This window comes from Chiloscyllium plagiosum, unplaced genomic scaffold (genome assembly GCF_037043375.1).
Source record: "Chiloscyllium plagiosum isolate Xiang-an unplaced genomic scaffold, Cpla_swu_hap1 HiC_scaffold_10, whole genome shotgun sequence".
In the NCBI taxonomy this organism is placed as follows: domain Eukaryota; kingdom Metazoa; phylum Chordata; class Chondrichthyes; order Orectolobiformes; family Hemiscylliidae; genus Chiloscyllium; species Chiloscyllium plagiosum.
The window spans coordinates 25,886,972-25,906,960 of NW_028270148.1; the positions used below are offsets into that span (position 1 = coordinate 25,886,972).

At 41.2% G+C, this 19,989-nt stretch overlaps 1 protein-coding gene and 1 long non-coding RNA gene across 4 annotated transcripts in view; both read right to left on the reverse strand.

Moving 5' to 3' along the window:
* Positions 1-1,649: 1,649 nt before the first annotated feature.
* On the reverse strand, positions 1,650-5,070 carry LOC148148925 (uncharacterized). The gene is made up of 2 exons (XR_015758276.1): positions 4,429-5,070; positions 1,650-1,988 (listed from the first exon to the last, which is right to left on the reverse strand). It is a non-coding gene; the product is annotated as an uncharacterized LOC148148925 (long non-coding RNA).
* Positions 5,071-8,999: 3,929 nt separating this feature from the next.
* The window catches only part of mocs3 (molybdenum cofactor synthesis 3), a 68,544-nt gene continuing 57,554 nt past the window's right edge, over positions 9,000-19,989 (reverse strand). For all 3 annotated transcript variants that reach the window (XM_043695554.2, XM_087991225.1, XM_087991226.1), the window contains one exon: positions 9,000-11,484. In XM_043695554.2, the coding sequence (XP_043551489.2) occupies positions 11,327-11,484 (158 nt within the window). In that variant the 3' untranslated portion in view covers positions 9,000-11,326. The remainder of the gene's footprint in view (positions 11,485-19,989) is intronic.

A 19,989-nucleotide genomic window follows, 5' to 3' on the forward strand; every position in this document is an offset into this window, starting at 1 on the left:
TGTTCATTGGGTACCCATTCATTTTTGAATATGCTATATAGGTCATTTTCCTCAGCTTTCTTAGTTCTACTGTGCTGCATTGTGTGGTGGTTTGTTGAAATAATGTTTGAATGCAGCTTTGTCTGTTGGTGTTGGGAATGATTGCTTCTGTAGTTTAGTTTTTGGTCCTTATGTGTTGTTTTCCTGTAGATGCTGGTTTGAAGTTCCCCTTTGGCTGTTTGCTCTACTGTGACATCTAGGAGTGACAGTTTGTTGTTGTTTTCCTCCTCTTTTGTGAATGTTATGCCACTAAGATATAATTGATGGTCTTGAAAGATTCCTCTAATTTGTTTTGTTTAGTGATGGCAAAAGTGTCGTCCAAGTAGTGGACCCAAAGTTTGGGTTAAATGGTTGGCAGAGCTGTTTGTTCGAGTCTCTGCATTACTGCCTCTGCTAAGAATCCTGATATCAGAGATCCCATGAGTGTTCCATTGGTTTGTTTGTAGGTTTTGTTTCTGCAAGTGAAGTTGTTGGTAAGGCATAGGTCCACTAGCTTGATGATGTCTTTGCTGATGAAGTTGGTGGAGTTTGGTTCTTCTAACAGTAGTCAGCATTTCTTTGGCCAGGTTGATGTTGCTGGATTTGAACAGGGCTGTTACATCAAAGAAAACTTTTACTTCATCCTCTTCTATCTTGGTGTCTTTGATGGTGTTCAGGAATTCTTGGGTGGAGTGAATGCGGAGGCATGAGTCCTCTACTAAGTGTTTAATCTTTGGTGTAGTTCCACGTAGCGAGACTATGGGTCTGAGGGGGGGTCCTGGTTTGTAAATTTTGGGTAATCCTTAGAAGCATGCTGTGTTAGATTCGTCTGGTGTCATTTTCTGGAAGTCTGTCTTGTTCAATTCTCTAGATTTCTGGAGTTGTTTGAGTAGGGCTGTGATTCTCTTCTCCAGATGTGGAGTCAGGTCTATCGCCATCTGTTGTTAAGTATTGGTATCTGCAAGCAGTTTATTCAGTTTAAGATGACTATCAAATGTCCTTTGTCTGCAGGTAGGATAACAATGTTTTTATCTTTTTTGAGTCCTTCTAGTGCTTTCCTTTCTTGTGTATTGAGTGTGTTTTTTTCCTTTTTCCTGCATAATGTTGGTGCGACTGTCTGTCTGATGGATTGCTGGGTTTTTTTCTGCGAGTTTGTTGGCTTTCAGTGTTGTTCTAATGCTGCTAAGAAATCTTCCAAATTCATATTCTGGAAGTTGTAATTTAATACTCTTATTAAGATGGTTTATTTCAGTGTCTGTTAAGGGTCGGTCAGATAAGCTTTTTACCCATGCTTCTGTGTTGTCTGTGTTGTTATTCTGTGTGAGTTTGTCGAGTTTTTTCTGGTCTAGTTTTTTTTCATTTTCTGTGTTTGTCGCTATCTAATGTCAATGGCTCATTCTACTATGTCTGTCCATTCATGGACTGTTGCATTAGTGAGTAAAGTCTTTTGGCGCAAAATTCTCTGGTTGTATTTACAGAGTCTGTTGTGGGCATCGTTAATCATTTCTCTAAGCATTCTGCGGCCATTTTGCTCTGCTATTCTTTTGGCTAGTGGGATGTTAAGGGAAGGTTTGTATTTAAGACGTTTAGGTAGTACCGGTTTCCTTAGTTAAAAATCACACAACACCAGGTTATAGTCCAACAGGTTTAATTGGAAGCACACTAGCTTTCGGAGTGACGCTCCTTCATCAGGTGATAGTGGAGGGCTCAATCCTAACACAGAATTTATAGCAAAAATTTACAGTGTGATGTAACTGAAATTATACATTGAAAAATACCTGGTCTGTTGAGGCTTTCATCTGTTCGAATACCATGATAGTTTCACTTCTTTCATGTGAAAATCACAAAACCTTTTTTTAAAAGTTGCAGTCTCAGGTTAACTGTAACAATTGGTGTTAGCTAGACAATATGTTGAAGGTGTTAGCCCCTGTGTTCTCTGTCTATGCCATGAGGTTCAGATTGATTCTAATCTAAAAAGTGAGATAACAGAGTTTTACATGAATTCATGCAGCTTTTGAGCAAAGTACAATGTAACTCTGCAAGTACAAATTCACCTCACAAAATATATGTGTGCATGTGGGTCTTTGTGTGTGTGTGTGTGTGTGTGTGTGTGTGTGTCTGTCTGGGTTGTGAGTGTGAGAGAGTGTATATGTGTGTGTAGTGAGTGTAGAGTGTCTTAAGTCTGCGAGGGGGTGCATGTGTGTTTGTGTGCGTATCTGGGATGGGGAGTTGTGAGTGTCTGTGAGAGTGTATATGTGTGCGCATGAGTGTAGAGTGGTCTAAGTCTCTGAGAGGATACCTGTGAGAGTGTGTGTGCGTATCTGAGTATATGTGTGTCTGTGTGTGTATAGGAGTGTGTATGTGTGTGTGTGTGTGTGTAGTGCAATGGTGGTCATCTGTAGTGTGACATGAACCCAAGATCCCAGTTGAGGCCCTCCCTATGAGTATGGAACTTATCTATCAGCCTCTGCTCAGCCATGGGGACCAAATTTGCACCCCAATATGCCAACATCTTCATGCACAGGTTTGAACAAGACTTCTTCTTGACGCAGGATCTCCAACCAACCTTATACACCAGGTACATTGACAGCATTTTCTTCCTCTGGACCCGTCACTGATAAAACCACACAATGATATCAACAAGTTTCATCTCAGCATGGACTACTCTCGACTATCTGTCTCATCCTTGGACACATGCATTTCCATCAAGGATGGACACCTCAGCACCACATTCTACCGCAAACCCACTGACAACCTCACATTGCTACAGCTCTCCAGCTTCCATCCAAAACATATTAAAGCAGCCATCCCCTGTGGACAAACCCTACACGTACACCGGATCTGCTCAGATGAGGAGGAACATGACGGGCACCTGGAAGTACTCAGGGATGCCCTCATAAGAATGGGGTACGATGCTCAACTCATCGACCACCAGTTCCGATGTACCACAGCAAGGAACCGTAATGACCTCCTCAGGAGACAGACACGTACTGCAACCAACAGGGTACCCTTCGTTGACAGTACTTCCCAGGAGCTGAAAAACTACGCCATGTTCTTTGTGGCCTACAACACATTATCAATGAGGATGAGCACCTCGCCAAGACCTTCCCCACACCTCCACTGCTTGCCTTTAAACAACCGCCAAACCTCAAACAAATCATTGTTCGCAGCAAGCTGTCCGGCTTTCAGGACTACATACAACCCTGTCATGGTAGGCACTGCAAGACGTGTCAGAGTGTGGACATGGATACCACCATTACACGTGGGGACACCTCCCGCCATGTACGTGGCAGGTACTCATGTTACTCAGCCAGTGCTTTACCAAGTGCTCACTGACAGTGTTACCTAGTATGGTGATAAAACATCTGAAAACGAACCTTCCAGCTTGGCGAGCAAACTTATACCCAGAATCTCAACCTGAGCTACAAATCTTCTCCAAACTCGCTACGTGTAAATTAGGTTGATTAGCCATGGGAAATGCAGGGTTACAGGGATAGGGAGGGAGGTTAGTCTGGGTGGGATTCTCTTCGGAGAGTCAATGTGGACTTGTTGGATCATATAGTCTTATTCCACACTGTCGGGATTCTGTGAAGTCTAAAGTATCTGAAATCCAAGAAAGCCCCATGGTTTGTTTAAAGTCACACAGTAAATCCCTACTTAATGTCAAATATAACGTTGTTTCACCTTAACATTCAATAGTGTCAATATATATCCATTAAACACCATCAATTCCAGAACATAATTTGCCAAGATTTATTTTATGGCCTGTGTGCACAAATAACCTTTCTTGCTGCTTTTCCACCTTGCCCTCTTCTTCCTGTTACCACACAGCACTAACATCTCCAGGACACCCGCACCAATCAACCACAACACCGCCCTGTGGCCCAACATTTCAACTCCTCCTCCCACTCTGCCGAGGACATGGAGGTCCTGGGCCTCCTTCACCGCCGCTCCCTCACCACCAGACGCCTGGAGGAAGAACGCCTCATCTTCCGCCTCGGAACACTTCAACCCCAGGGCATCAATGTGGACTTCACCAGTTTCCTTATTTCCCCTTCCCCCACTTCACTCTAGTTCCAAACTTTCAGCTCAGCACTGTCCCCATGACTTGTCCGGATTTGTCCTACCTGCCTATCTTCTTTTCCACTTATCCACTCCACCCTCCTCCCTGACCTATCACCTTCATCCCCTCCCCCACTCACCTATTGTACTCTATGCTACTTTCTCCCCACCCTCACCCTCCTCTAGCTTATCTCTCCATGCTTCAGGATCTCTGCCTTTATTCCTGATGAAGGGCGTTTGCCCGAAACGTCGATTTTACTGCTCCTCGGATGCTGCCTGAACTGCTGTGCTCTTCCAGCACCACTAATCCAGAATCTGGTTTCCAGCATCTGCAGTCATTGTTTTTACCTAGCACTGCTTGTCATCCTTGCCTCCCATCACTCTTTGTCCTCAGAGTCTGTTCTTGAGCTCTTCTGCTGATGTTATAGGTTCCACCTAGTGACAGACTTTGATCAGTATCAGTTGTCATGGACTACAGCGACCTGCACTGACCCAACATACGCCACTAGATGGAGCCTAATAAATCTAGTACTACAGATTATTTTTAAAAATATTTTACATTAAACATTATATTTAAAAGAAGTAATATGTGGAAACATGGTTCGTATGGACGAGTTGGTCTGACTCTATTTCCACGCTGTATGACTATAATACAATATTTTATTTTCCAATGATTTCAACTAACAATGCACTATGCTGCATACATACATTTCTTTGAGAAGGTGACCAAACAGGTAGATGAGAGTAAACCGGTTGATGTGGTATATATGGATTTCAGCAAGGTGTTCGATAAGGTTCCCCACAGTAGGCTACTGTACAAAATGTGGAGGAATGTGATTGTGGGAGATATAGCATTTGGGATCAGTAATTAGCTTGCTGAAAGAAGACAGAGGGTGGTGGGTTGATGGGAAATATTCATCCTGGAGCTGAAAATGTGTTGCTGGAAAAGCGCAGCAGGTCAGGCAGCATCCAAGGAGCAGGAGAATCGACGTTTCAGGCATGAGCCCTTCTTCAGGAATCCTGAAGAAGGGCTCTTGCCCGAAACATCGATTCTCCTGCTCCTTGGATGCTGCCTGACCTGCTGCGCTTTTCCTGCAACACATTTTCAGCTCTGATCTCCAGCATTTGCAGTCCACACTTTCTCCTAGAATATTCAACCTGGAGTCCAGTTACTAGTAGCGTACTGCAAGGGCCGGTGTTGGGTCCACTGCTGTTTGTCATTTTTATAAACGACCTGGATGAGGGCGTAGAAGGGTGGGTTAGTAAATTTGCAGACAACACTAAGGTCAGTGGAGTTGTGGATAGTGACGAAGGATGTTGTAGGTTACAGAGAGACAGAGATAAGCTGCAGAGCTGGGCTGAGAGGTGGCAAATCAAGTTTAATGCAGACAAGTGTGAGGTGATTCACTTTGGTTAGAGTAACCGGAATGCAAAGTACTGGGCTAATGGTAAGATTCTTGGTAGTGCAGATGAGCAGAGAGATCTCGGTGTCAGGTACACAGATCCTTGAAAGTTGCCACCCAGGTTGACAGGGTTGTTAAGAAGGCATACAGTGTTTTAGCTTTTATTGAGGGATCGAGTTCCGGAACCATGAGGTTATGCTACAGCTGTACAAAACTCTGGTGCGGCCGCACTTGGACTATTGTGTACAGTTCTGGTCACTGCATTACAAGAAGGATGTGGAAGCTTTGGAAAGGGTGCAGAGGAGATTTACTCAGATGTTGCCTGGTATGGAGGGAAGGTCTTACGAGGAAAGGCCGAGGGAATTGAGGCTGTTTTCGTTGGAGAGAAGAAGGTTGAGAGGTGACTTAATAGAGACATATAAGATAATCAGAGGGTTAGATAGGGTGGACAGGGAGAGCCTTTTTCCAAGTATGGGGACGGCGAGCACGAGGGGGCATAGCTTTAAATTGAGGGGTGATAGATATAGGACAGATGTCAGAGGTAGTTTCTTTACTCAGAGAGTAGTAAGGGTATGGAATGCTTTGCCTGCAACGGTAGTAGATTCGCCAACTTTACGTGCATTTAAGTCGTCATTGGACAAGCATATGGACGTACATGGAATAGTGTAGGTTAGATGGGCTTCAGATTGGTATGACAGGTCGGTGCAACAGAGGGCCGAAGGGTCTGTACTGCGCTGTAATGTTCTATGTTCTATGTACATGGTCGTATATTTCAAACTGTACGTAGTTTTTGTGAAGAAACTCCAGCTTTAACATTGATATTTAAGGGAACCTGTGATTCACAGTCATTTCAAGTGTCACAATTCATAGGAACGCAATCACAACTTCAAGAAATAATTACCTATCATGGAACAATTGGAAACTAAACACTGGTTTACATCTGAATGTCTTGGAGACAGGATACCTACAGCTTCCTCAGCACACCAATGTGGGCCCTGAGAACAATGAGATGTTTGGAGCTGGGGATTAGTTCAAAACTCTACCTAGGATGTAGCAAGCAAATATTAATGAAGGAATAAACTGCACGGAGGGTTTTGTTTTGCAGTTCTTTTGTTTTCTTGAAGAAAGTTGAAGTCAAGGTACAGAAGAGTTTTGGGGAAGGCAGAGAGAATTTGCCAGAAACTATGGTCTGGAAGAGGGCCATCAGGAACCAGTGGCTTTTCTAATTCGGAGTCACCGAGCAAGAATGTAGAAAGGCTAGTGCTTGATCTGGGTTATCCATAATCACAAGGGATTGAAGGATTCTTAGAAAGATGCTTTTGGAAAAACCTCATGGAATGTCATATCTTGGGGGAATAGTGTGAACATGGAGGAGAATCAAAGTGAATTCTTGAAACTGGTGCAATTGCATTTGGTCCCATGAGAAGTTAAAAGAGATGCTCGTAGACATATATAGGGAAATTTGGGTGGAAATAAAAGTAGAATGGAGAATGTTCTATTGAGATGTTTAGGCTTAAAGCATTAAATTTGTGGCAGAATTCTTTCAGTTAATAATTAAAATTTGAAATTCTTAAAAGTTACTGATCAGGGAGATTTGTATTAATAAGTCAGCTGAATAAGAATTAATTCACAATACTGATTCAGTAAAATTGAACAATTGAAAACCTTCAACCAAGTTCTGGCTTCAATAATATCAATACTTATCAATTCTGATTCTGTAATTTTACATTGCACTCAATTTTTAATATTCTCATATATGAAGACTTTATTAACTGCAGGTCAAAACATAAATTCTATTTGTAACCAAGAAGCAATAAAGAATTAATGTCAGGTAGCAAGGGATAGTGCAAATACAGGAGGAAACTGTTGTGGTTCTGTTTGCCGAGCTGGGAATTTGTGTTGCAGACGTTTCGTCTCCTGTCTAGGTGACATCCTCAGTGCTTGAGAGCCTCCTGTGAAGTTTCCTCCGGCATTTATAGTGGTTTGAATCTGCCGCTTCCGGTTGTCAGTTCCAGCTGTCCTTTGCAGTGGTCGGAAAATTGGGTCCGGGTCAATGTGCTTATTGATTGAATCTGTGGATGAGTGCCATGCCTCTAGGAATTCCCTGGCTGTTCTCTGTTTTGGCTTGTCCTATAATAGTAGTGTTGTCCCAGTCGAATTCATGTTGCTTGTCATCTGCATGTGTGGCTACTAAGGATAGCTGGTCGTGTCGTTTCGTGGCTAGTTGGTGTTCATGGATGCGGAATGTTAGCTGTCTTCCAGTTTGTCCTATATAGTGTTTTGTGCAGTCCTTGCATGGGATTTTGTACACTACATTGGTTTTGCTCATGCTGGGTATCAGGTCCTTCGTTCTGGTGAGTTGTTGTCTGAGAGTGGCTGTTGGTGTGTGTGCTGTTAAGAGTCCTAGTGGTCCCAGTAGTCTGGCTGTCAGTTCGGAAGTGCTCTTGATGTATGGTAGTGTGGCTAGATCTTTGGGTTGCAGCATGTCCTCATTCCGTTGTCTTTTCCTTAGGCATCTGTTGATGAAATTGCGGGGGTATCCGTTTTTGGCGAATACATTGTATAGGTGTTCTTCTTCCTCTTTTTGCAGTTCTGGTGTACTGCAGTGTGTTGTGGCCCTTTTGAACAGTGTCTTGATGCAACTTCTTTTGTGTGTGTGTTGGGGTGGTTGCTTTCGTAGTTCAGGACTTGGTCTATGTGTGTGGCTTTCCTGTATACCTTTGCGGTGAATTCTCTGTTCGGTGTTCTCTGTACCATCACTTCTAGGAATGGGAGTTGGTTGTCCTTTTCTTTCTCTCTAGTGAATCGGATTCCTGTGTGTGGCGTTGATGATCCAGTGTGTGTTCTCTATTTCTGTGTTTTTAATGATTACAAAGGTGTCATCCACATATCTGACCCAGAGTTTGGGTTGAATTTGCGGTAAGACTGTATGTTCTAATCTTTGCATTACCGCTTCTGCTATGAGTCCTGAGATGGGTGAGCCCATGGGTGTGCCGTTGATTTGTTCATATATTTGGGCTCACCCATGAACACCAACTAGCCACGAAACGATACGACCAGCTATCCTTAGTAGCCACACACGCAGATGACAGGCAACGTGAGTTCGACTGGGACAACACTACTATTATTGGACAAGCCAAACAGAGAACAGCCAGGGGATTCTTAGAGGCATGGCACTCATTCACAGATTCAATCAATAAGCACATCAACCTGGACCCAATATACCGGCCACTGCAACGGACAGCTGGAACTGACAACCGGAAACGGCAGATTCAAACCTCTATAAATGCCGGAGGAAACATCACAGAAGTGCTTCACAGGAGGCTCCCAAGCACTGAGGATGTCACCTAGACAGGGGATGAAACGTCTGCAACACAAATTTCCAGCTCGGCGAACTGAACCACAACAACGAGCACCCGAGCTACAAATCTTCTCACAAACTTTGAACAGGAGGAAACTACTGAGCAAGAGAAGTGTCTGTATGCAATTCTGCAACTAATCCACAGACTATAAAAATGTCAAATCCCCTTTTATTATAAATATATCCTGTTCATGATGGAGTGTTTTCTTACAATAATTGTATGGTTCACAGAAGTATTGTCCGATTACAGCTCTTTGTACAAAGTAAATGACTAAAGATAAAGAAGCACCTGAAAAAATTACAAGGGATATGTTATGCACTAGACCAGAGATTTATTCTCAGCCTTAGTGATTACTCTGAGGAATTGGTGTATATTCTCCCTTAAAAGCAACAGTCAAAAACAAGGCAGATACTGGAAAGATTGACTTTGCTTGACTTTTTCCTATCCACGAAGTCCACAATGTCAACTTTTAGAATTTCAAAACTCCCAAGTCTGATTAACTAAAGGTGTCAGCACTTCTTAAAAATTGCATTGGTCATACATGATTACAATACTACCATATAAATATATAATATATGTGATGATGCCATCTATGGTGTGGGAGGATATAGGTTGGGATGCATTGTTTACAATAAACAGATCTAATAAATTCATATGTTTAATTAATTGAGGTATGTTTACGGAATAAATCTTAAGCAAGAACTGCAACAACAATTGCTATTTCCTAATTGATTAGCAGAAGTGTCAGTCATAAATAACAGAATGAAGAGTGCCTGAGTAGCTGTAAAAATGAAATAGTTTCCTACAAACACCAAATTTCGATTTTTAAATTTTCAGTATGTCTTCCAAACAATCCATCCTGCACCACAAAGCTGAAAAATGTTCAGGAACTGATTTCGCCATGGTAATATTATATTGGTGAAGATAAAATTTTACGCTCTTCATGCGCATATTTATTAAAAAAATACACTTATACAAAAAAAACATTTAAGGAGAGGCTGAATTTGGGGCTATTTTCCCCTCGAGCATTGGAGGCTGAGGGGTGACATTATGGAAGTTTATAAAATTATGGGGGGCATGGATAGGTTGAATAGCCATGGTCCTTTCTTCAGGGGAGGAGAGTTCAAAATTAGAGCGAACAGGTTTAAGGTGAGAAGGGAAAGATTTAAAAAAGGTACCTAAGGGGCAACTTTTTAACGCACATAGTGGTGCGTGTATGAAATAAGCTGGGAAGAGGTTCAGGAAGCTGGTACAATTACAACATTTAAAAGGCATCTGGATGGGTATATGAACAGAAAGGATTTAGGGGGATATGGGCCAAATGCTGGTAAATGAGACTAGATTAATTGCAAATATCTGATTGGCATGTTCGAGTTGGACCAAAGGGTCTGTTTCCATGATGTACATCTTTATGATGAGATTAGATTCCCTACAGTGTGGAAACAGGCCCTTCGGCCCAACCAGTCCACACCGACCCTCCAAAGAGTAACCCACCCAGACCCATTTCCCTCTGACTAATGCCACCTAACACGGCAATTTAACATGGCCAATTCACCTGAACTGCACATCTTTGGACTGTGGGAGGAAATCCACGCAGACACGGGGAGAATGTGCAAACTCCACACAGACAGTCATCTGAGGCTGGAATCAAACCTGGGACCTTGGTGCTGTGAGGCAGCAGTGCTAATCACTGAGTCACCATGCCACCCTAGATTCTAACTGATCTGGCTGGCAGCTTTGAATTGAATCCCTGCAGTGTGGAAACAGGCCTTTTGAAATATAGGTTACCCATCTGAGATGAAACTATACCAACAGATGTTATGTCATTATCTACATTAATGGAATCCATGTCATAATTAATATTTTTGTGGTAAACCTAAGGGCAGCATTTTCATTATATACACAAATGAATATTGTTTAAAAGAAATCTGGTCCATTGTTAAAAACAGGAATTGCTACATTAACTTCCATAGTATCAGGACTGCCATGCTTGTGACAACGTCATAATTGTTAAAATATATAAAAGCTTCTGTGGTAGCAAATTAAAGCAAACATCTATTGTCAGAATTTCTGCATATGTCATTTGCTCCATTTAAGATTTAATTGACCAATAAATCACAAGGATTAATTTTGACTTTTTCTCAATATTCCATAATTAGTCATGTGACAGCACAGCATTTGGTTTGTAAACAAGACACTTAGTAAAATTAATCAACCCTAACCAGTGAGATTTTCTGTACACTTTTATCTCATTGCCAAATTGCTTGCATCCTTATTAACCAGTTTACATACATCCAATACAGAAAATAGTACACGCATTATCTTTCCTTCATTGATATTTCAAACAAAATAAATCTGAATGTTAAAATAACTTCCCATTTGCATTTATTGACAATTAACAGTGCATTGAATAAATAATGCATTTTAATTTTTTAAAAATTGTGTTAAATGATTGCTGGAAACATGAGAAAGAGAAGGCAATCAATATTGTGGGAAAGTTGGATCAATCTTACAAGCCCAAGCCATTAGGCCACCCTGGATATCCTTCACCGATAACGAGGAGAGCTCATTGTCAAGTATCTCTTGCAGGATCTTAACAGCCTTCTGGGAATCATTCCCTTGTTTACAGATAACATAGACTGTTAAGTTAAAGGAAAAGGAATTAGGTCATTGCACCTGTTGGAACAACATTATCATTACAAGACAAATCATTAATAATGGCTCAAAATTTAGAGATTATCATTTGACCAATTTGTTGCTAGGGCTAATACAAATGTTGTAGCATTTTCAAAAGATCAGCAGCTCTCTCTTCTGATCATAAATGGTAACAACTCGCTGATAAAATATACAGTATTGAACAAAATGATTTGAGGAAAATGTTGTGAAAACTTGAAATGTAGATTTTTTTTAATTAGTTTTGGTTACTATTTTCATAGGAGGCTGAAATACTACCCAACATACACTAGAGAGTTTAGTCAAGAGTGCCCCCTGCTGATGGAAGTTCAAACTGATTTATCCAAGATAAAGGAAGAGGTGGTGTACACTTGGCAATAACTTGCATGTTTGTGGTCTATGATGCAGTAAAAGTTATCAAACATTTGATGCCGAGAAGCATAAAGCAATATTATGAAAGGTGACCATAAACTTGGGCTGAACAAGCCGACTTTAAAGGTGTATCTTAAAAGGAGGAAAGAGAAGTGAAGAGAGAGAATTAGCAAAGGGCTCATCAGCTGATGATACAGATGGCCATTTAGCCCATTGAGTGTGCTCCATCATTCGATCATAAATGATCTGTTTCTCAGTCTTGTTCTCTTGCTTCTTTCCAGTATCCTTTGGTCCCCTTACTAACGAAGAACCCATCTATCTCAGTCTGACATACATTTAATGACTTGGCCTCTGCAGCAATGAGCTCCACAAATTCATTACCCTCTGGCTGAAGAAATTCTTCACCATCTCAGTAGCAAAGGGTCATCCCTTTACTCTGAAGCTGTGCCCTTAGGTCCCAGTCTCTCCTACTAGTGGAATCATCTTCTTCAAATCCACTCTATCCAGGCCTCTCAGTATGCTGTAAGTTGAGATTGCCTCATGCTTCTAAACTTCATCAAGTACAAACGTCCTCAACCACTCCTCATACAACAAGCGTGAGATTCCTGAGATCATACCTGTAAATGTCCTCTGCACCTCCTCAAATGCTAGCACATCCCTCCTTAGATACAGGGCCCAAAATTGCTCACAATATTCCAAGTGCCATCTGACCAGAGATCCATCTCAAAGCCCCATCAGTACATATTTGCTTTTGTATTCTACCCCTCTTGAAATGAATGCTAACATTGCACTTACCTTTCTAACTGCCAACTGAACCTGAACCTTAAGAGAACCCTGAACTAGGATTCCTAAGTTCTTTTGTGCTTAAGATATGAAACGCCTTTCTCCATTTAGACACTTCTACTTTTCCTACCAAAACGCATAGTGTCACACTTTCCCAAATTACATTCCATCTGCCACTTTCTTGCCCACTCACCTAGCCTGTCCAAGTCTTTCTGCAGCCTTCCCACATCCTCAAACTTACCTGTCTCTCCATCTATTTTTGTATCATCTGCCAACTTAACAATACTCTCAGTTCCACAAGATCATTATAATGTAAAACATGAATAGTTATGGTCCTAACACTGACCCCTGCAGAATTCCACTACTCACGAGATGCCATCCTGAAAAAAAGACCCCTTTATCCCTACTGTGTGCCTAAAGTTGTCCTGGTGGAAACCTATAAATTAGCAATGACAAAGAGACCAGGATTGGAATAACACAAAAATCAAGGAAGGTGATAGATGTGAAGGAGATGACAGAGAGGTGTGATTCACTTGAGGTGTAAACAGTTTTTTTAAAATGTGAGGCCCAGTCAGACTAGTAGCCAGTACATATAACAAGTGGATGGGATGATGGGTGTTGGTGACTTGGCAATTTAGGATATGGGCCACACAGCTTAGAGTTAACCAAAATGTACAGAGGGTGTATATGAGAGAGGTCAGCTACAAGAGCAATGGAATACTAGAGTTCAGAACAAACAGAAACACAGAGAAGAGTTTCAGCAATAAATGGGCTGAGGCAATACCAAAGATAGGCCATATTATAGATGGTATAGGCAGTCTTGGTAAGAGAAGATGTGGGAGTCAGAATCCCAGCTCAGGGTCAAATAGAATTCAGGGGTTGAAATAGTCTGATTCATCCTCAGATAATGACTAGTGAGGGCTGAGATTGGTGAATAGGCAGTACACGTTTATATTTAATACAGAAATTCCTAAAATAAAATGTCACTTATTCCATTTGACAATCTATACTACAATTAAAGCACAACTTCTGGCACTCCAGTACCTATCAATCTGTAGTTAAATTAGAATATTTTGCAATAATGCTTTTTCTGTTCTTCCTTTAATTCAAATGCATTAATTATCAAAAAACAAGCTCACTCTAACCTCTCAGTTCAGATAATGAGATTTTTAACCACAGAATTCAAAATTAACTTGGATTGAATTTAGTGCTCAGGTTACCCATAACAATGTTTCAGGAAAATGTTCAATCCATCCCCATGCAGCACAACTAACCAAACAGAAGTATTCAGGTTTATCAGACATGATTGCATTATACTCCTATCAGGTCACATGGACTTGAGACAATCAGATTACTTGTACTGAAGCACTGGTGACTGACTACACTAAGCTCCAGACATAACAAAATGAAATTCTAATCCTGAAAAGAGCAGTCTAAATATTTATTGTGGTTCTGCAATAATGGATCTGTTCACACCACGTGAACAGAATGCAAGCTCTTTTTAAAAATAAAATCTTTATCATCAATTGCAGCACAAATTGCATCTAAAATGTGTTTTCTATTGCTGGACTAAAAACCTGCACCTGTTCTCAGGTTTTATATGTAATTCATATTCATTATGGCCTATAGTGCTTAGTATAAAACCAAGTATCTGATTAGATTTTTAGCATTCAAGATGTTTCTTTTTCATGCTGTGCGAACCTGAATCCATAAATCTAATTGTTCCATGTTACCCAATTTTCTCTCATTTACAGTATAATTCTTACTTTTATCTTTTAAAACATTCCATTTCACACTTACCGGCATTGAATTCCATTTTCCACTTTCTTGCTCATTCTATAGTGATTTCTCTTAACTCCAATAGTAATTTTTAATGCCCTACATGATGTCACCCCCTCCTTAGTTCTGGAACTGCAACCATCCTAAAACCTAACCAATAGCTCTCTGCTGTTCGGATTTCAACTTCTTTTTGGGCCACAATTAATCTCAGTGCCTTTAGCCATTATGGTCTACAACATGGAATTGCCTCACTGAATCCCTCAATCTCCCTTTCCTATAAAGACTGTTCTAGAAATCTATCAAGCTTTTCATCATTGTTTGTTTATAATTTTATTTTGGCACAGCTTTGTTTGGCTTAAGCTCTGATAGCTTTGTTTTGCATTAAAGGCAGTATTATAAGTGTGTTTGTGTGCCAAGTGCTGTGCCTATACTTAACAATTTTTTAAAAATAAAGGCTACAAAGTAGGCCAACCTCAATTAATCTTGATTATTTCTCTGCCAGGTCATTACAAAATATTTAGATAACAATGTTTAGATTAGGGAATAACACAGTAAATGATGATTGGTGGAGGAGAGCTAAAAAATGAATACAAAAATTGACCAAATTACACACAGAAGTGCAAAAATGACTTATGTTCATTGCCAAACTCCTAGCTCTGTGGGGTACAATAAATATAGGTTTAGAGTTATAGAGTTATAAGGATGATGATAAAACATGAAACAAAAACAAAGTTTTTGAGAAACTCAGCAGGTTTGGCAGCATGACTTAAAGAAAAGATGCAAACGTAGTCAAATTTGCAGATGACACAAAAATATGTAGAAAGGCAAGAGAGATACAAAACAGTTTACAGAGATCTTAATAGGTTACGTAAGTGAGCAAGAAGTTGGCAAATGGAGTGTAATGTGGAACAAAGAAAAACTGTTCATTTTGGAAGGGATAACAAAAGAACAGACTTGGAAGCACTTATACTGTATGAAACACAAAGCTAGCACACAGGTGCAGAAGATAATTAGGAAGGCTAACGGAATGTTGGCCCTTATTTCAAGATGGATGGAGCGTAAGAGTAAGGAAGTCTTACTGCAACTGTAAAAGATACTGGTGAGACAACATTTGGAGTACTGACATCAGTCTTGGTCCCCTTCTTTAAGGAAATTATAGTACTTAATTCAGGCAGTTCAGAGAAGAGTTCTCGGTAGGACTTTCACAAAGCCATCAGAGACGCCAAGAGACAATACCAGACTAAGCTAGAGTCTCAGACTAACCAAATGAACACACATCGAATGTGGCAAGGCTACAATATAATGGACTACAAAACAAAGTTGAATAGAATTGCTGACAACAACAGATCCCTTCCCAATGAGCTCAATGTATTCAATGTTCTTTTTGAACAGGCCAGTGAAATGATATCATCTGGCCCAACAGCCTTGGGCGCACCTGCATCCAGTCACCTCCGCAGATGTCAGATTGGCCTCGAGGTGAACCCACGGATTGCAACTGGCCCGGATGGAGACCCCAGCCACACATTCAGGTCCTGAGTGGACCAGCTGGCTGGAGAATTTGCAAACATCTTTAACCACTCTGTACTATGGTGTGAGATCCAACCCCTCTGCTTTCTCAGAAATATCAGAAATTTGGCATATCCACAATGATTCTTACCAATTTTTATAGGTACAGAGGAAACTCGATTATCTGAATTCCAATTATCCGAAAATCGGATTATCCGAAGGAGATCTCGAGGTCCTGATGGAAACATTACATCAAAGACGTGTTTCCAGCAGTGATCGTGTCTTTTGTTTACAGGGATTAAACAGGCACCGTCTCCAAATGACTGACCTCCCACCTCTCTCTCTCTCTCTCACACAGACACACAATCGCCTCACACTTTCCCTGGAGTTCTACAGAGGGGTGTACCCTAACCCCCCCGCCCTGCTTCCCAGGAATAATCTCTCCAACATTGCCCTGCACAGGGCAAAGAGTAAACCGGTCAAAAATTTGCAGTTAAACGTTGTGTGTGGGTGTGTGTGCGCGCGTGCGTGTCTGTGCGCTATTTGGAGATTTATCTCACAAAGGCAGCGGCAGCAGCAGCAGTCTTGTTGCTGGTGTGCAGTCCGGATGCCCCAGAGAGGGGCTGGGGGGGGTGCTGTGTTAGGGGTGGGAGCTCACACGCTTTGTGCTGGGGGGGCGGGTTGGACCAGGGCGGGGGGGCTGGACTGGGGTGGCGGGCGGGGTTGGACGGAGGGATGAAGGGGGGGGGGGGGGGGTGTTGGTGGTGGGGTCTCGCACACTGTGTGCTGCTGCAGTCTCCTGAATAGGGAGCAGACTTTAAAATTGAGCCCCAGAGGAAAGCCTTTTAATCGAGTTTCCGAATAATCGATTATCTGAAAGAAATAGTGCTCGCCCATCATGTTCAGATAATCGCGATTCCACTGTACACCATAGAACACATCCAGTTTGGCATGGCAAATACAAAAACAGAAGTTTCTGGAAAAGCAACTATTGCTCGAACTCCCCCATGTCCTAGCCCCTTACCACATACTCCAGGTCTTGTTATCACAAAGTCATCCATTACACACTACCTATTGTTAGTCACTAACACTTCCCATTACCAGCTATCCACCCTCCCAGCCTGATCATTATCGACTCCTTTGTCCAACTGTTCTTCTCTCTCTTTGGGCTCTATTCCTACCTATCATTTACTCCTCACCCTCTTTCCCCCCCCACCTGATCTTCTGCATATAAACTGACAGTTTTTGAGCTACCATTAGTTCTGAGGAATGGTCACCACACCTGAAATATTAATTTTGATTTTGCTTCAAAGATGCTACTAGATGTGCTGAATATTTCCAGCAACTTCTGTTTCTGATTTACAGCATCCACATCTTTTGGTTTTTATTTGGTAAGGCAACTACTCTGCCCAAGATTGCAAGAAATTGCAAAAGATGGAAACACAGCCCAGTCCATCACAAACACCAGCCTTCCTTCCACTAACTCTGTCTACACTTGCTACTGCCTTGGGAAAACAGCTATCATAATGAAGGACCCTCCCACCCAGTGATTAGCTCCTCAACCTTCTTCCATTGAACAGAAGATACAGAGGTCTGAAAGAAGCATACAAACAAATGCAAGAACAACTTCTTTCCCTGTGTTATCAGACTTATGAACAGATCTCTCATATTAGGTGACCTTTCTCTGCACCTTTTCTATGATGTATCCATAAAAATTGGTAAGAATCATTGTGGATATGCCAAATTTCCCTAGTCTTCTGAGGAAGCAGAGGGGTTGGTGTAGTTTCTTGACCATGGTATTGATGTGGATGGACTAGGATAGATTGTTGGTGATATTTCCTCCTAGGATCTTGAAGCTCTTGACCACTCCACCTCAGCACTAATGATACAGACAGGGGCATGTCCTCCACTTCACTGCATGTAATAGATAACCAGCTCCTTCATTTTGCTGACATTGAGGGAGATATTGTTGCTTTAACCCCATGTCATCAAGCTGTGCATCTCTTTCTTGTACTCTGTCTTGCTGTTGTCTGAGATTCCATCCACAACAGTGGCATCACGAGCAAGTGTAATAATTTATTCTGCATTCTATTCTATTACCCTGATGTACTTATTAAAGGTAAGATTTATCTGGTTAGCATAAAAAAAGTACTTTTAACTTTGCCTTGGTACATGTGACAAAAATAAGTCAAATCAAAGAAGGTTCACTTGCATGATCCCCAGTATGGAAGGGTTGTTTTAGAAGCAAAGGTTAAACAGGTTGGGACTCCGTTCATTGAGGTAAGCTCTCATTCTTTTAAGTTCCATTGAAACATACAGGAGGCTTAATGGGCTTGAAAGGTAAATGAGGAGAGGATGTTTCCCTCATGGAAGAGTCTAGAACCAGAGGAATAGTCTCAGAATAAAGGGGCACCAAGACAAGCCTGAGATGAGGAGGAATTTTGTCTCTCGCAGGATGGAATGTCTTTGGAAATCCTTGACACAGAGTCGTGCAGGCAGAATCCTTATGTATATTTAAGGTTGAGATCTATAGATTATTGGTTAGTAGGGGAGGTTGAGGGTTACAGACAAAAGGCAGGAAAGTAGGCATGAGGAAAATTGGATCAGCCATGATTCTGCTGAATAGCCAAGAAGGCTCTGAGGGCTGAATGGCCTATTCCTGTTCCTATTTCTTACAATCTTGTGGTTATCTATAGAAAGTTAAGATTTTGAGTCCACTGACACTCCATAAGAATTGAAAGTAGCTGGGAAATGGTGCTATTATGCTGATGACTTTTGGGAGGGAGAATGGGGGAGATGAATAGAAAACCTGGAGATCGTCTTGATGTGTTCTGTTCACTCCTTTCTCCATGCCCATCTTCCTCCCATCACACACAAATACCCAACTTCCTCACCTTACACTGCAATCATATCATATTATTTAACACCATTTAAAACTGCACAGTATTTCATGTTTTACCAAGCTAATATGTGAAAAACACTTACATTAATTTTCACCTCTTCTCACTAGTGAAAGCAATCTTTCATTAGTTACCCACTCAAAATATTTCACATTAGTCAAGACAGATTTTTGATCTCCAATGAAGTCAAAGGTGGGGAGCAGGCAGGAAGGTGGAGTCAAAGCCACACTAGATCACCTATGATCTTACTGAGTGGCAGAACAGATTCATGAGATCTATTCCAGTTCTTTTTCTCCCCCCCAACAATATCATTTTGAATACTTCTACAGATCATCCTTAACTTCTACTTTCTAAAAGAAAAATAAAATATTTTTCAAAGGTCTTGTTCATAACTATAGCCTCTCATTCCTGCTATAAGAACCTAAGAAATAGAAGCAGGAGAAGACCATAAGCCCATAGCCCATTATTCTCATAAACCAAAAATATATTGCAGTCTTAAATATACTTAATAACAGAACATCCACATTTCTCTACAGTAGACAATTCAAACTATTAACAATGCTCCGAGTGAAGATACTTATCATTTCACTCCCAGCCAAGGGAAACAAGTGCACAGTATCAAGCACCTTCAGAACCTTGCATGTTTCAATGAGATAATCCCTTATTCTTTAAATTTTAGCAAGTATAAACACAAATTACTAGCATTCGGTAACAGGGCAGCCTTTTATCCAAGGAAGCAATCTGGAGAACTTGTTCCGCCTCCAATGCAATCCTTCCTTAGAAAGACTCCAACGTGATATCACCAAAGCACTACACAATTGCAGCAAGACCTCTTATTCTTGTACTTCAATTCCCTAACAACATGATCATTTCCTTTGTAACTGTCTGTTGTATTGAGTGTTTCCTCTAACTTGCATGGCTGCTGAGTTCCTCCAAGGTTCAGCGCATGCTTACCATCATGCCAACGCACTTAGGTCCAGTTTCAAAAAAAAAATCCACAGCCACACGTGACCTTGGGAGGTCAATGTACTAAAAATTACTGTATTGACTGTAATTTATAATGCTTCCAGTGGCACTTTACCAAATGCTTTTGGAAATCAGAACACAAGAATATAAGAACTTGGAGCACGA